This window comes from Chiroxiphia lanceolata, chromosome 24 (genome assembly GCF_009829145.1).
Source record: "Chiroxiphia lanceolata isolate bChiLan1 chromosome 24, bChiLan1.pri, whole genome shotgun sequence".
In the NCBI taxonomy this organism is placed as follows: domain Eukaryota; kingdom Metazoa; phylum Chordata; class Aves; order Passeriformes; family Pipridae; genus Chiroxiphia; species Chiroxiphia lanceolata.
This window is the reverse complement of record NC_045660.1, coordinates 478,230-494,651: the sequence shown is the minus strand read 5'-3', so window position 1 is coordinate 494,651 and position 16,422 is coordinate 478,230. Positions and strand designations below refer to the sequence as shown.

The 16,422-nt window shown below is 45.0% G+C and overlaps 1 protein-coding gene across 1 annotated transcript in view; it reads right to left on the bottom strand.

Annotated features, from left to right (window-relative positions):
• EYA3 (EYA transcriptional coactivator and phosphatase 3) overlaps positions 1-16,422 on the bottom strand; it is a 55,705-nt gene that overhangs the window by 12,551 nt on the left and 26,732 nt on the right. The window contains 5 exon segments of the mRNA XM_032709863.1: positions 1,949-2,129; positions 3,585-3,667; positions 8,320-8,457; positions 13,624-13,766; positions 14,512-14,578. Of these exon segments, the coding sequence (XP_032565754.1) occupies positions 1,949-2,129; positions 3,585-3,667; positions 8,320-8,457; positions 13,624-13,766; positions 14,512-14,578 (612 nt within the window).

The window sequence follows — 16,422 nt, the reverse complement described above, 5'->3', positions numbered from 1 at the left end:
AGGGTATTAGGACCATGACATTCTATGAATCCTTTATTACCAGCTCAGGCAGAAGAGTTACATCCCAGACACCTGCCTACTAGGTCCAAAACAGGACCAGACCTGGAGCAGGATGGCAGAGGGTAAGGGGCTTGAAGAGCTTGAATTCAGTCTGGGGCTTGAAGACAAGACATTGCAGTTCCTAGGAAAATTAATGCAAAATGGTGAACTTGGAGAATTCCTGAGCTAAGAACATGGCACTGAAAACATCAACAATTGGGCCGTTCCTTGCCCACTGCCTTGAAATGAGTGGTCAGTTCCTAAGGTTTGGTTTCCAGCAGCAAATGAGAACTAATTCTCATGGGTAAATCTGCTGTTGTTCACCTCAACTAGAGGGCAACTGTTTCCTGAAAGAGGGCAAGTGCTTGGAACCCTACACTTCTTGATGTACAAGATCACAGCATGGTGTTTGTCACTCCTGTCAATAGCATCCCATCAGGTAAAGGTGAGAGAGGTTTGGAACTTCACTGAGTTCCAGACTATAGATTTGTATGCTTGTCTCACTGGCAGCCACCCATTCCTGCTCGCAGGGTGCATGACTGAGCTGGAGGACTTGGCAGAGCTCAGGTGCTCCTGGTGGACTCAGGGAAGATGGAGGAGGCAAAGTGCTGCAAAGGCAATCGCTCAGCACCTCCCGCAGCAGGCTGACACCCAGCCCCTCTCCAAGCAAGAGCCACGTACAGCCAAACCACACACACCCTCCTCTTCCTCTACTTCAGTTTTTATTGCTGAACATGACAGTATGTAGTACAGAAAATCCCTTTAGTCAGCTCAAGTCAGCTGTCCCAGCTGTGACCCCTTCCAGGTTCTTCTGCACTCCAAGCCTGCTTGTTGGGGAGTGTGGAGGGGAGAAAACCCTGATCGTGTAAAAGCACTGTTCAGCAGGAGCCAAAATACTCTGTGTTATCAGCACTGCTTTAGCCAGGAATCCAAAACACAGCACCAGCACAGTTGCTGGGAACAAAGTTACCTCCAGCCTGGTCAGACCCAGGGCACCAACAAAAATGAATGGAATCTGGATTTTTTTCCCCAGCCTTCCAATCTGCAACAGGCAGATTTCAATTTAAAACTGCTCAACAACACTGGAACAATCTCATAACTCCTCGCACAAGACACTGGAAGAAGCACTAAGTCTTTGCTTTCATCCTTGGTTAACTTAGGAAACTATTCTTCAAGAAGAAATTTTAGCCAACACCCTTGAGGTTGGGACAAAACCCAGCATTGGTGAGAATGGCCAAAGGTGTGACTTCTCTAGAACAAGCAATCAAACCTTCTCAACACACTTCCTACTTCCCTAAAATCAGCTAAAATCTTCTCTACCGGACAAGTGCCCATGACTGACTGCTGCGCAGATGCAGATGTGCTCACAGCAAAGCACAGCAGAACAGCTCTCAGTTCAACCAGGGTTTGCAATGATGAGGCAGAGGAAAGGAAGGGATGTATTGCTGGGCATGTCAGAGACCAGCACAGTGAGAGAGGATGGCTGAACCACAGCTCCTGAAAACGCAGGAGCAGTCCCACAACTGGGCCTGGCTGCTGTGTCAGGTCATCCGAACACGTGGCTGTGGGAGGGAAAGATGCAGCAGGAGCTACTGAGACTGAACTGTCCTGTAGCCCAAGCGAAGGCCCAGTCCCCAGGGAGCTGCTGCTGGCAACTCTTCAAGTCACCCCTAGCACTCCTCTCCCCGGGAAATGCAGAGCACGTGGTGGGTATCTCAGAATCTGATACATGAGTTTGGCTGGCCCACCATAACTCTGCACACCAGCGAGACCAGAGCCAAGGAAGGCAAGTGTCCCGTCCAGGTCAGCATGAAAAGATGGCACAAGTACCTCTCGAAGAGGAGTTTTGCCCACGCCTGCCCCCTGCACTGTTGGCACAGGTGCTTTGCAGCCCCTGTTGCAGCCTCACCCGAGGGGGGTCTCTGTGCTGCCCGCGCAGGCGCCGCCGTCGCCTTCTCAGCCGGGTACGTGGTGGTGGCCAACGCCAGGCTGTCCGTGCTGCTGTCTGCTGGTGGCACCACTCCGAAGCCTGAGCTCGGGTAACACGTCTGGTACTGACTCTGGCCAAGGATCGTGTATGTAGGATATTCCTGTTGGAGGAAAGTGTTAGTGGTGGTAGGATACTTCTTTCAGAAAACACTCTAATCAGGATGGCTTTTGTGCTAGAACATCCTGTCAAAGGAAAATCCGCAGTCTGACTTTATGCTGTTTCTTTCTGCATATGTAAGACATTTCCCAAAAAGGGCTGGGAGCTCTGACTGCCCAATGACCCCCATACGAGCAGGTTTTGCAGAGGAGGCCAGTGATCCCAGAGCCACTCCTCTGCCTCCAGTGTCTGCAAAAAATGAATTCATAATGAATGATCTGACAGTAGTAGGGAAGTTAAGTGGATGCCAAGGTACCAGTGCACTCTGTGCTCTGGAATGTGTGGTTTTGTCTTGCATTTTACTTCCTGATATCAGATGTACTGACAGTGACAGAAAGAGACTTAGGCCCTGGCTGAGGGCACAACCCCAGCCACGAGAGCTGCAGGATAAACAGCCATTATTCATGTCCTGACTTCATCAAGTAATTATTCTGCATGCTGTGATAAAAGGTGTCCATTTACGAAAGTATTTATTCATTTAGGAGACCACTGAGCACATGGAGCTGTGCTTGAGGATTTTAATTTCTGATATGGATAATAAAAAAAGCAGTGACCCCAAATGTCATGTCACGCTGTTCTGGCACATTGTGCTCTCCTGATTGCCTCAAAGAACAACCTGGGTTTGTGAACCAGGTACCTTGGTTTGAAATACTGAACAAAAAATCTTTTTTTCCTCTTACAGTTCCAAGCAAGTTTATGCTAATGAAAGAACTTTAAAAAGCAACAGCATTAGCACAGAAGTGTTCTTGTGCATCCACTGCATTTTCCACACTTCCTGTATTCTCTTTCTGCAAAGTTGGACACTGAAGGGCTCCTTTGTATATCCAAGCACTCAGAATGGCAGTTAACCACTGACAGGGCTGTATTATCACCCACAGAGGTGACGGGCACGAGAAAGTGCTCTGTGCTAGCTTGCAGGGCTGTTTGACTTTATTCTATTCTAGCACCACCAGAATGTACCTCCTACTTTACTGGGTTGGGGGTTTGTGTACAACCTAATTTCCTATTCTTGCTGAGGGAGAACAAAGGCATCCAAAAACCATCCACCCCTAATCTTCCCTGTAGGTTAAGTCCTCAAAATAGTTCTATTGTTTCTCCCAACACTGTCTCTCTCACAGAAATCTCAGTTGAAGACTCACCTTACAATCTGCAGATGAGGCAAGAGCTTTGAAAGGATGAAGAGAGTTTGTTGCAAAGGTCAAAGGAAGAAGTATCATGGTCAAAGAGACAGCAAGAGTGATTTAGTGACTTTAAGTTACACACTGAGCCCTGCAACTCCAGTACCACTGTGCTCCATTTGAACCGATGCAAATACTTGGTGTTCCCATGTTAATTTTGAGTAATGTGTTAAACAAAGGTGAAAGAGATGCTGCACATAAATTTACCAAGGAAAATTTACCTGTGAGATGCTGGCTACTGCTGACGTGGAAATATTGACAACAGTTGAGGATGTAGAGACTGGACTGGCATTTGTAGTTGATGCTGTAAAATTAAGAATTACTGCATTAAATGCTTCTAGAAAAGCACAAGAGACGAGAAGTTGTGAAATAAATACTTCCTAGGCAAATGTGCAAGCACTTGTGCTTCTAGCAGCACTCTACTGCTAATAGCCAAAAAAGGGATGGGGTCTATTTTGACACCAGTTACATTTCAACTGGGCTTACAGAGAAGCTGGTTTACTCTTCAAAAAGTCTTTTCAAATGGTTCAGAAGCTTTTTCCCTCCATGGCTGCTAAGCAACTGGTGTAGTATTAAAAAGGTTTCACATTTTTACTACGTTTTGATAAGACAACAATCATATTCTGATGCTCAATCAGTAGCAGTTAAAAATTAATCAGAATAAATCAATAAAAAGGATGTGAACGTGTTTAATCAGTTCTGATAAAAAAATTCTCTCGGCATTGAATTTGGCATATTTAGTCTAATCAGATCAAAAAATTTAAGGAAACAGTAGGAGTATTTCAAATAGTAGAAAAAGAGTGTTTCCTACTGGAGAAAGTGAACATCTCTCCCCACATCCCTGTGAGACTAGAATGGCTTTTTGGATGTGACTTTCTGAAATAATCTGTCAACAGCTCATAGGACAAATTCTTACAGACATGTAGTTGTTAGTATGAACTTGAAGATGTTTAATAGCCTTCATGTCACTGCATTCAGTTCACACAAAATACAGAAGAGGCTGCTAGAGCAACATTTGGAAACAAGTTATTTAGCAGATTTTGGGGGTTTGCAGCCACAGGGCCACTCCATTAAACATTCTGCCACACAGGGTTTTGGGACCCTCAAGGATAACAACAAATAATGAAATCAGCACAAACAAAACCAGGATGTATAAAACCAGGTGCCACCAAGAATTATTTTCTTTTCTAAGCCACCTTCCTCTGCACACAAATAAAACCAAAAATCACTTTTAGATGCTTATGTAAAGACTTGCAGAAGTCCATGGTATCCCCTACTTTACCATCACTCTGAAAAAAGCCCTCACTTTCTGCAAATACCACCATCCAGAATTCACCCCAAGAACTTGAGCTTCCGAAGGCATCGGTCCTGCTGCCCCAGGAAAAGAGACCCACCATGAACTCTTAACCAGTATATGCTGTGTCATGGCAAGCACAGATACCAGCTGGTGGCTCCTGGAAAATGTAATGGATCCAAAATATGCCTCAAAAAAGATGAGAAAACAAAAGAAACATATTTTAAAAGAGGTGCAGAAATACGCAGTATTTACAGGAGGTGAGAAATGTGAAGGGTGGCATCTCTGTGGAAGCAGAAACAAGTAATTAGCCCTTGGGAATCCCCTTATAGATAGGAGCAGCATTGTTCAAAATACAAGGGAGAGAATTTTGGGGGGAGAACATTTAGAAAAAGGCAAAAAGGCTGCATTGAACAGCAATAATGGCAATGAAGACACTCAAGGACCTACAGTAACTACACAGCTACAAGAAGCCCAGCTGTGAGAGCCAAGGGACCCGTCACAGACACTCCTCGTAAGCAACTGCTCGAGAACACAGGGGGCAGTTTCCAAACAAAACTCCTTCCAGCTACACCTATGGAAACTATTAAGCCTGTCATGACCTCAAGAGAAGGTCTCCTCCTAGGCCCCTACAAAGTCCAGCTCTCCAGAAAAGACCTTTGCTAACCAAACAAACCTGCCATGTAGCCAGGGCAGAGGAACCCTCTGGAAGATAGACTGTTCCACTACTGCTCTCAAGACTGTTCTGGAGAGCAAACAGAAAGCAATTCTCCTCTGTAGTGCTCTGCAGAGACTGCTTCTCCACTGAGATTTGATTACAGAAGTTAAGAAATCATAGAAAAAAGATTCCAAGGTTTGGCATTCTCTCATATGAACTTTATTGTTTATCTTAACTCTGGTCTCCCTCCAATATTCTTTTTAATTACCCTGTGTCTATACAATACTACATATCACATCTTTCCAAACAGCTCCCGCCACACAGATGAACCAATTCTTTCTGCACTGTGGGCCAGTTCCTTTTACGTGTGAGTGGGCCAGAACCGTGCAAAAATATTTGGCACAGATTTGCCAAAAGGGACCACTTCAAGGTCTCAGGTTTCAAAGATCATCTTCACGGCATCTTCTTGCCTTGAAGATGCCGTGACTCTTCTCTCTTTCTCCCCCATTTCCAGACCTCATCCTCAGACATTACATCCATTCCTCCCCTGCCTTATTCATCCCAACCTGCTTTGCTTCAGTCATTTTAAGAGAGCCAAAACCAGATCCATGCACCAAAATTCCCCTCCCATAGGTCAGTAGCATTGGACAACTGTGTATCACCCTGATGATTTGAGTGGAGAGAAAAGACAGATATTCCAGGGAATACTAATAAAGCAACTCTGTTCATCCTTGCAGCTTCTCCTCTCCACCACCTCCCTCGCACCACCCCCTGTACTGACCTCATCCCTTGGTTGGCTGCTCGTTAATTTGATGAGAATCCAAAAGAGGAAAAGTTTCCTGTGAGTGTGCAACAAGTTCTACCAAAACGTGACAGCATTTACACAGCTGGGGTGACTTTTGCACACTTCAGAGAGGAGCCTTCCGGGAAACTCCTCACATCACACATTGTCCCAGCAGCACGGATTAAAATTCTTCTCCTACAGAGAAGGATTCCATCTCAGTGGAAGCCTAAGAAAGCTGGAGTTGTTCAGTTTGCAGAAGAGAAGGCTCTGGGGAGACTTTAAGGCCTTTCCAGTGCTTCAAGAGAGCTGAAGAAGTACTTTGTACAAGGGCCTGGAGTGACAGGACAAGGGGGAACGGTTTCCCACTGCCAGAGGGCAGGGTTAGATGGGATTTTGGGAAGGAATTCCTTCCTGTGGCTGTGGTGAGGCCCTGGCACAGGTTGCCCACAGAAGCTGTGGCTGCCCCAGCCCTGAAAGTGTCCAAGGCCAGGTTGGACGGGGCTTGGAGCAACCTGGGATAGTGGAAGATTCCCTGCCCATGGCAGGGGGTGGAACAGGATAATCTTTAAGGTCCCTTCCAACCCAAATTATTCTGTGATTTTATAATTCTTCTGCAGAGCGAGGCCTGACGTGTCTGTCCCCTCACCGATCCCCAGGGATCCACCTGCTCCCCATGGGACATCACTGGGACATCTGCCATGGGTCATGTTGTGCAGAACCATTCCTGATCCTTGGCAGCTAAAGCAGGGTCTATAAAACACGATAATTCATTCTGTTGGTGAGAATATGGGGAGGAGGGTCACACTGGAAGGAGGGGAGTATTTCCAGTATTGTTTTCTTCATGGTATGAATGTGAAAAGTAAATTAAGGACAAATGTTACACTGGGCCATTGACTGTCACAATAATGCAAGCTGAGCAAGTACCATGACACAGCACATGGCCTTCTTGTCAGTGAAAGACATGCTAAAACCCACTTAGTGCTAATTTTAAGAATTATTCCCCCTTTCTTGGCACTCATCAGACCACATCTGGAGATGCCATTCAGTTCGTGGCCTCAAGCACAAGAAATATGTTGATAAAATTCAGTGGGTCTGGCAAAGAGACACCAAAGCAGTCAGGGAGATGGAGCATGTGCCCTGTGAGGGGCAGCTCAGCAGAGAGGCACTGTCCAGCTGGGAGAGGAGATGGCTTTGGGGACCTGCCACAGCCTGCTGATACCTGCACAGAGTTTACAGAGTAAGGCTCTTCTTGGAGGTGCACAGTTGGAGAAGGAGGGAAATGGTCACAATGTGAAAGAGGGGATGCTCTGACTTGACAAAAGAAAAAGGTTCCACCACAATGACAGTCAGGTGCTGGAACTGGCAAAATCTCCATCCTCGGAGGTTTTGGAGACCCAACTAGATAAAGCTGAGCAACCTAGCTCTGAATTCAGTATCAACTACTCTTTGAGCAGGAGCTGAACTAAAGTTCTCCTGAAGTCCCTGAATTATTCTATGACAATATTTCACAAGAAACAGAATAAGAATTCCTGAAATGCTTTTTAAAATTTTCAGAGACATACACAAATTTTCACAATTCATCACCAAAACATAAATGGCAAAAATCCAGCCTAAAAATTAAAGCATAAATTTGTGCATATTTGCCATAAGCAACAATATTCCATTATTTGGCTATCTGGCACATTCACTCCTAAAAACTGCTGTGGAAGGTGGTGAAATTCAGCACCTGCCTTCTTAGATGTGCAACTTCCATCAGCTGGAATATTTGTAGGCTAGTTCCATAATGAGAAATTCACTTCCTAGCAGATCTACCAACCTGGGGGGTGTGTGTGATATGCAAGAGCCACCTACTTTCAGAAGGAATTAAAACCAAATGTTTAAAAATCCAAGTATTTCCTGACATCAAGTTAAAGACCACAAACAATGAGAAATGCAAGAGCATTCCCAGTAAAGCATGCAAGAACACAACATTTAGTCTCCTCTCCCCTTCCCACTTGCTCTTCACCCTGTTCAGCCCAGCAGCATGGCACCAACGAGCCAGCCTGGTGCACACATAGGTATGAGACAAATACAAACCCAAACACACACAGGCACAAAGAGAAAAGAGGCAAAGCATGAAGAAGCATGCACAAACCAAGGACAAGCGTGCAAGCCTCTCTAGTTTGCTATCTGGACTCAGTTAGGTGGAAAGAGATGCAGATAAAAACCATGCCAAGTTACCTTCAATGGAATAAGAATAATGTGCTGGGCTGGGCTGGCTTGTGGTTAACCCTGTAGTGCAGGTAAGAACACTGTGCTGACTTGTAGATGGAGTCTGAATTAAACCACTTTCAGGTTTCATACCTGGCCACAGTGCACCTGAATCAGATAAATTGGACCAGTTAAAAATATGCTGGGACCAAAAGCATGCTGCTATCTCAGAGTAGCTCATCACAAAGCAAGTAACAAATGACAGACAGAAAATATTTAATGTCGGCAATAGTAAGCACTGGCTGTGAGGCTGTGCACAGATTAGAGCTGCTGACAAAACTGGCTGAAAAAGAGAAAATTAAAAGCACCAGTAAGAGCAATTTGTAAAGCTTGCAACTAAAAATCTGTTTATGTCACTAAGATTCACTGCTCTGTGGGAATGAAGGACCTGCCAATCCCTCTGCACAGGCTGAGCTGGACAGCACTGCAAGTGCCATCAGCTGTTACACAGTCAGGCTGAAGTTGGGACCTATGAAGGTCGAGGTCAGCACTTCCACTAATTCACTGGGCTTTGGGTTGAGTATTTTAAAACAAGCCACAAGTCAGTAATTTTCAAAGACTGACAACAACAAATATAGAGCTCAAAAAAAAAAAGGCTAAAAAAACCCCCTAAGTGTTTCTTCTACACAACCTTCTGGAAAGCTTGTGTAACAACCCCGGGCACAGCACAGAGAGAGCCAAGTGACTGTAGTTCTGTGTACAGGGCATACACAGCAGTGTGGTTCAGCTCAGGTGCCACGTTAGGGTCAAGGCCACTGCACTGACAGGTACCAACAGTGTCCGACTGAGGCAGCTCAACTCAGGCCTCGCTCTTCAAGGCTCTTCAGGCTTTCCTTCGAGCGTTTCCAGATCTACAGCCAAAGACAGTTCTCCCTTGTCCTAGTCAGAAAGCAGAAATAGGTTGAGAGGATCTGCTTAAAAACAAGCAGGAGTGTGCAAAGCAGAGGGACAAAGGATGTCTGGAGCTAGACACAGAGTTCAGGGCCATCAGGAAGACCAGTCTCCCTTTTAAACCCCCCAAAAGCAGTACCAGGGCAGCAGAAGCCACCTGCAGCCCTCCACCCGCTCTAGCAGGACAAGCCACGGACTATGAGCTCTAGGTCTACTCTACCGAGCTGGACAAGAGCAGCAGCTCCAAGAGGTCGCTGCAGCTTTGTCAGAAATAAATTCTGCAATGGCCCTTTGATTTATTTACATACCTGATCTCAACACACACCTATGTCACTCCCCTCTGTACAGCCAGTCCTGCGGTTTGACACTCAAGTTGCATCTTTGTTACCACTTCAAACCTCCAAAAACACAGTAATCGGCAAACAAAAGGGAAAGGCTGATTTAAGAAAGATTGTAGATACATTGCAGAAACTCCAGGACAAAACAGATGGGAAACAGATCCTCTAAGGAGAGTGGGAATAGCTGTTTTTGTTTAGTCTGGAAAGGGAGTGCCACCATCTCCAAGTGGATGAGTAGTTTTTATAGGGGACAGTAACCAGCAGCTCCTTCCAGCACAAGAAAGAGGGACAAGGAGCAGACAGCAACACGATGTGATGGTCACAGGAGAAACAGAAACCCACTGGGAATGCTGTAGGATAATGCTCACACAAGGATGCTGCTGGCTGGATGCCAGCGCAGGAGCTGACCCGGCTCACATGTTACAGAATCTTTCAGCCCCTGCATTCCGTGACTGTCTCTCTGCCACTGACATGTCCTACTTTCCATACAGCAAGGCACACTCCTGGCCTGGGGGCACATGTCCTTCCCCTCTCATTCTGCAGGACAGCATTTATAAGCCAGCACTGCCTCAAGGATGACAGAGAAGAAGCCGGGAGAGGGGAACAAGACTCCTCCATGTCCAACGGCAGCACCAAACGTCACAGATGTCACAGGACACACCTACACACATGGGAAGACCCCACACAGCACACCCCATCACTTGTAGGTTTTTCTTGAGTTAATGTAAACCATCACATCCATGATGTTTCTAAGACCAACTTACAGATACATTTATGCAGCCTGGATGTCACTACTCTTATTTTAATACTTCTTTAATAAAATCCTTCCAGGCCACAAGTGCGTCCCACGCAGAACAATGCACTAAAGCTTCAAGAGAGGTGACAAACTGGCAAGAGCACTGAATGCAGCGTCCTGACTTGGAGGGACTTCAAGACTATGTTTGTGTTTGCCAGCTTGCTTGAATTTCACACTGTTTTGTTCCAGCCAGATAATCCACTGCGCCTTCTTTTTGGCATAGAAACAAACACATAGTACACACCAACCTCTGAAACAGGCCTTCTGGTGCTGCTAAAACACCTGACCAAGTTGATGGCTCTCACCTGCTCACTGGAGATATTGTGAGCAGAAACAATTTGCAGAATTCCCTCTGCAGCGTGCACAGTCGGTCCTCTGCCCTCCACCTCTCTGACACACCATGCAAGGTCCATCTTCTCAGGATGACTCAGCATGTACCACTCCAGTATGATTTCCATTACTGGAAATAATGACTTTTAACATCTTCCTAACACTTAACTTCACACTAAAAATTCAGGTGTTTAAGAACAGGCCTTAAAATCCACACCAAGACATTTCAGTAACTGATCACATTTCAGATGTTTTACAGATGAAAAGTTCCTTTGAAGTCAACAGAAAATGTAAATCTCTTGCCAGGTCTTCAGAAGAATTTCTAGTGTTACATTCAGAGTATAACACTGAAGCAGATGAGTATCCCTGTATTCCAGAACCTTCGAATTTTAAAAAAACAGTCTTCCCAAATATAGCCACTACTACTGCCACCAACAAAACATCACACACACAACACACAAAAAAAACCCCTACACCCTCACTCCCTCTCTCCAAAATTTTAGAAGTCTAAACCACCTTTTTTTAACAACTTCACTGGAACACTCTACATATTTACAAATATTTGCCTTTAAAAAACCCAACACTTGACACAGTAAAGCATACAAGAACACAACAAACAGCTTCGGTGCACCATCCACAACAAACTATCAAGAAACACCAAATAAATGAAGCAAAGGAAACCACCAGCCACTGTTCAGATACAGCAAAAAACAGCGCAACAAGGTACTGAAACCAAAGTGCAGGCACCCAGGGAAGAGGAGTATTTTCCAGCAACCATCACTAATTACAGTATTAGTAATTTATCTTATGTTTAACAAAACTGAGTCTGGATTTATTATCTTTTCTACAACATCTTTCAAAGATATCATGACAAATCAATTGTTTTGTAATCTATAGAAAAGCTGTTAGCAGCTAATAAAAGCCAGAAATGTAGCTAGTATTATTCAAAGACAGCTAATTTTTCAACTAAAGAAAAATTCATCAAAATACATCAAGATACTAAGATTTTAGCACTACAGATAAATCTGCAAGAGGCTCAGTTCATTTGGTTGTGTAGCATGACCACAAGCCCCTGAGACAGACACTTAGAATCACAGAATTGTTAAAGTTGGAAAAGACCCTTAAGATCATGAAGTCCAGCCATTAACCCAACACCACCACCATGTTCACCACTAAACCACGTCCTCGAGTGTCATATTCACACATTTTTTGAACACTTCCAGGAGTGGTGACTCCACCACTTCCATGGGCAGTCGGAGTGTTCCCCCAGTTCCCTCCACAGGGGAGGGGATGCTCTCCCTCTCATCAGAGCTGGGTGCTAAGGGACAAAACAGCCTTTACTACCTTCCATTTTTTGAGAGCTGGCAACATTATATAATATTTGCATAAGAAACCAAGCAGGGCAACACTGCAAACAAAAAGAGAAGATAAAATCTTCATTTTTAATAATCAGTTATAAAATTTGATACGTGGGGGGGAATTGTCATGTGGATTTTTTTCCCCAGTGCCTGACACTTTAACACTCTGGCTGTTCATACAGACTAGGGAATGAGAAGCTGGAGAGCAGCCTGAGGAAAGGGACCTGGGAGTCCTGGTTGATGACAAATTGGCCCTGAGCCAGCAGTGCCCTGGCAGCCAGGAGGGCCAACCCTGTCCTGGGGGCATCAGGGAGGGGACTGTCCCACTCTGCTCTGCCCTGGGGCAGCCTCACCTCAACATTGGGGCAGCTTTGGGCACCTCAGTATAAGAAGGAACTAAAGCTATTGGAGAGTGTCCAAAGGAGGGTCATGAGGATGGGGTAGGGTCTGGAAGGGAAGCCTTAGGAGCAGAGCAGATTGAGGGCAGAGCTCAGCGGGGGCTGCAGCTCCTCCTGAGGGGCAGCTCTGATCTCTGCTCTGGGGGGACCAGGGACAGCACCCAGGGAACGGCTGGAGCTGTGTCAGGGCAGACTCAGGTTGGATCTCAGGGAAAGGTTCTTCCCCCAGAGGCTGGTTGGGCAGCAGTGGGCACAGCCCCAAGGCTGCCAGAGCTCCAGGAGGGTTTGGACAACGCTCTGAGGGCCAGGGTGGGATTGCTGGGGTGTCTGTGCAGGGCCAGGGGTTGGACTGGATGATCCTTGTGGGTCCCTTCCAGCTCAGGATATTCTATGATTCAAATGTACAGAGTATAAGGAAAGGCCAGGCAGCTCCTTTCACTAGCTAACCCACACAGAAATTACATATTTTTCTGTCTGTGCTACTCATCCTCAGCTCCCTTTATACACCATCGAGAAAGTCAGCCATTATTTTCTAGAATAATTCAACACTCCAGAGGTGTGTTTCCCCCTCTATGCACAAGGTGGATAGTTCAAACCCCATCTTGGAGTTTTAGTGACAACAGAACTCTGACCCTTCAAGCCTTTGTAAAGACTAGAATGGCTATCAGAGGGCTCAGTTATTAGAACAACTTAAGTAAATTATTTGCCTAGTAAACTTGGAGACATTTTAGCATGAAATCTCATTTGGTGAAAGGTGAAATAACAAAAATACCTTAATCTTAGCCAGCAAAAAAAGGAAAGGAAAAACACCTTCAGCAGAGATGCTATAGTATGGGGTGCTGTGTCATTTCAGTGACAAGGAAACTGCACAAACACAGCTATACCACAGCTGGAGAAAATTATGATCCCAAACTAAGAACCATCTGGCAAACTTCATGGGGAGACATCCAAATTAACAGCCAGGAAAACAATTTTGTAAGAAATCATATTTTATAAGATGAAGTCCTCTCAAGAGATCAGTGCCCACCCACAATTTAAGTTACATTTGTGCTCTCCTACAAACTCTTCTCTCCAACACCCTTGGTTAAGCCTAACATTGGCTCTTTAATGAGACATAACACAGTAATTGCAGACACCAAGAAGCCTTTAAAGTCACTTCTTACCAAAAGGAGGTAGTCCATAGGTCTGCGTGGTCTGGGGGTAGATAGTGTAGGGCTGGGACTGCTGTAGTGCTTGGTACTGAGGCTGACCAGGGTAAGGGCTCATTGTCTCCGATATTGGTACAGAAAGGATATGTGCATATGGCCTTAGTGAAAAGAGAGAACAAAGGTCAGAAAGAACTATCTACCTCATGCATCTTTCAGCCTCCAAACCAGAAGACACATTAAAAAATGGCTTCAGAAAGAAGAAACCAGACTGACATGTGCTCTGTACCATAAGCTCCTTGTGCTTCCCAAGGCAGGCTCTTGAGTTAACAGATGCTGCCAGCTTCCTGCAGTGACACCAGAGAAACTCCCTCCTCTGGGATGCTCATTCCAGGACTGGGAGGGCAGGGTGAGTCGGGAAGGACAAACTCCCCATTCCAACAGGCATAAGCAGTTAGTCCCACTTACCATGTCTTACCTAGAGCTTCTGCAATATAGTAGTATGTGTAAGAACTAGTGGGACACACACAGAGACTACACAAAAGCAAGCGGGGGGGTTAAGGCCTATCCTGTTTCAATGGGACAAACTAAGAAAATCCCTAAACATGGTGAATGATGAGAAAATCTTATATTTCCCTTACATTTATTTATGTTCAATTTGTTTATTTGTCAAATATTATGGGCATTAATCACCAAGACTATTGTGAAGGAGCTCATTTATCCTTGTGATCATAAAACAACAGTCACTAAAGCCAAACAGTGACTTCTGCCAGCTTCAGTGTCCACAGCAATTAGTATCTGCTGCCAGCAGAATGAAAGTGGGATTTATAGCATTAGAGAAATGCATAAAGATTACTTCAGAAAGAAGTAAGAGTTACAGAATTCAGTAACAATAGCTTGACTTACTTTGCAGAATATATTTGTGAGGTATAATCATTTGATGACCTTGGGATATAATCAGTGCATGTCATAACTGAAAAAAAAATAGTTTGCATAATTACAGAGGTGCTTTCAAAACTTAACAAATAAAGACAAATGTCAGTACTCACGGTACATTGTAACCAAGACGCAGGATTTACAAAGGGTTTTAGTGCTCTGAATATCTGTTTCAAAGCAAATTCTCCAAACACACTGTTAAACCGGAACAAAAAATGTACTTCTTGCCAGCTCACAGCAGGTAGATCGGTCAGTCACACTATTCCTCCCTGTGTAACAGTGCTCTTTCTCTTTATCAGTTGGTACCATCGGGTTTTGTGGCTGTCATGATAAAACTCTGATTTCAGTCCTGCCCAAAACCCTGCATATTTGCCAAAGGGGCTTCATCTGCACCAAGCATAACATTTCTGTGTCCCGGAGCAGAGATCAAATGCTTGTTTTGCCAAGGTCTCTTCTTCCCCTACATACTCTACCCCAGCATGGCTCCAGCAATCTGTCTTTCCTGCAAAAAGGAGTGGCTCAAGCTCCACAAACTTAATCCCATACATCCAGTGAAGCACAGCTGCAGTGCACAAGGCCCAGAGATTCCTCTAAAGAAATCTGGCAGTTCCACTTAACCAGATGTTTCCATTTTTCTGCTTGAATAAATCCAGTGAAACTGGAAAGACAGAGTGGCTCAGTCTACAAATCCAAGGAGGAAATGTTTCAAATGTTCTCACTCAGCACAGCCTGTGGCTCTGGTACACCCTGTGTGGGACAGCTCTCAGTTACACATTTCTGGGTCAGGGCGGAGAAAGGGACTTGAGCTGCTATGGCTTAACCCAAGAGCCATTAAAACCCCCCTGGATTCACATGAACTGACCCGATTAAATACTCAGCTATCCATCAGACTAGGAAAGCAAGGATGGGCAGGACCCCAGCACAGAATTTGGCTCCATGCAGCCCCTCTGGCACACGCCACCATCGTAGTGCATGATGCTGCTGTGAGCTCCAACTTTTTTTGACTGTGTATCTGCACAGTACATGGGTTTATCAGTTTGGATCTACAAGTGCCATACCCAAACCCTCAGTAAACACAGTTGCACTGCTGTGGAACCAGTTGATTCCTCTCTGGGAGCAGACAAAGCACCCAGGGCTCCAGTCCTGCCCAGGAGGGGATCCAGGCTACAAGAGACCACACCTTCCCTCTCCCTCTGGAGTGACTTGATTAACAGCCTTCAAAAAGGCATATGGTCATGGATAACAGCATACTCTGCCTTGGTACTTGATCCAGATGCCAATGATGTGCTACAACAAGTTGGGCTTTCCATATCTGAACATTCCTACGTTATTGTTTTTGTAGCACGACGTAGTTTAATATGTCATCAGTTACACCCACTGAGCACAGGCAACCTTAATCTTAACCCCAACCTTAACGTGCTTTCTGCCACCTCAACAACCCTCTCTCGGTGTAATTTGACAACCAGCATCTGAGAAGTACAAACCATCAGTCACACACTGAACCTTCTGAATGGTCCATAAATCACCTTCCTCTGCTCCTCAGTGTTTGCCTTTATTCATGGTGTGAAGCCCACACAGCACAAGGATAGAACAGGAAACACAAACTGGGAACTTTTGGACCTAAAGGCTTTCATTTAACACTTGTCAGATGTTCCCACATCTCTCCTGCAAAAATGTCTAGCTTTATGGGGCTTTTTTACAGAATGTCAATATGCATCTGAATAGTAATGTAGTAATGATATTTCTAGAATTATTATTTTTAAAAGAGCATATAAAGAACTAGGTAATGGTATAAAAAAGCAAAAATTGTATTGAATGCAATTTCTGGGATTTGTAAATGGCTTATCCAGTTAGGCAACATATTTTGCAAGCTAAAACTTC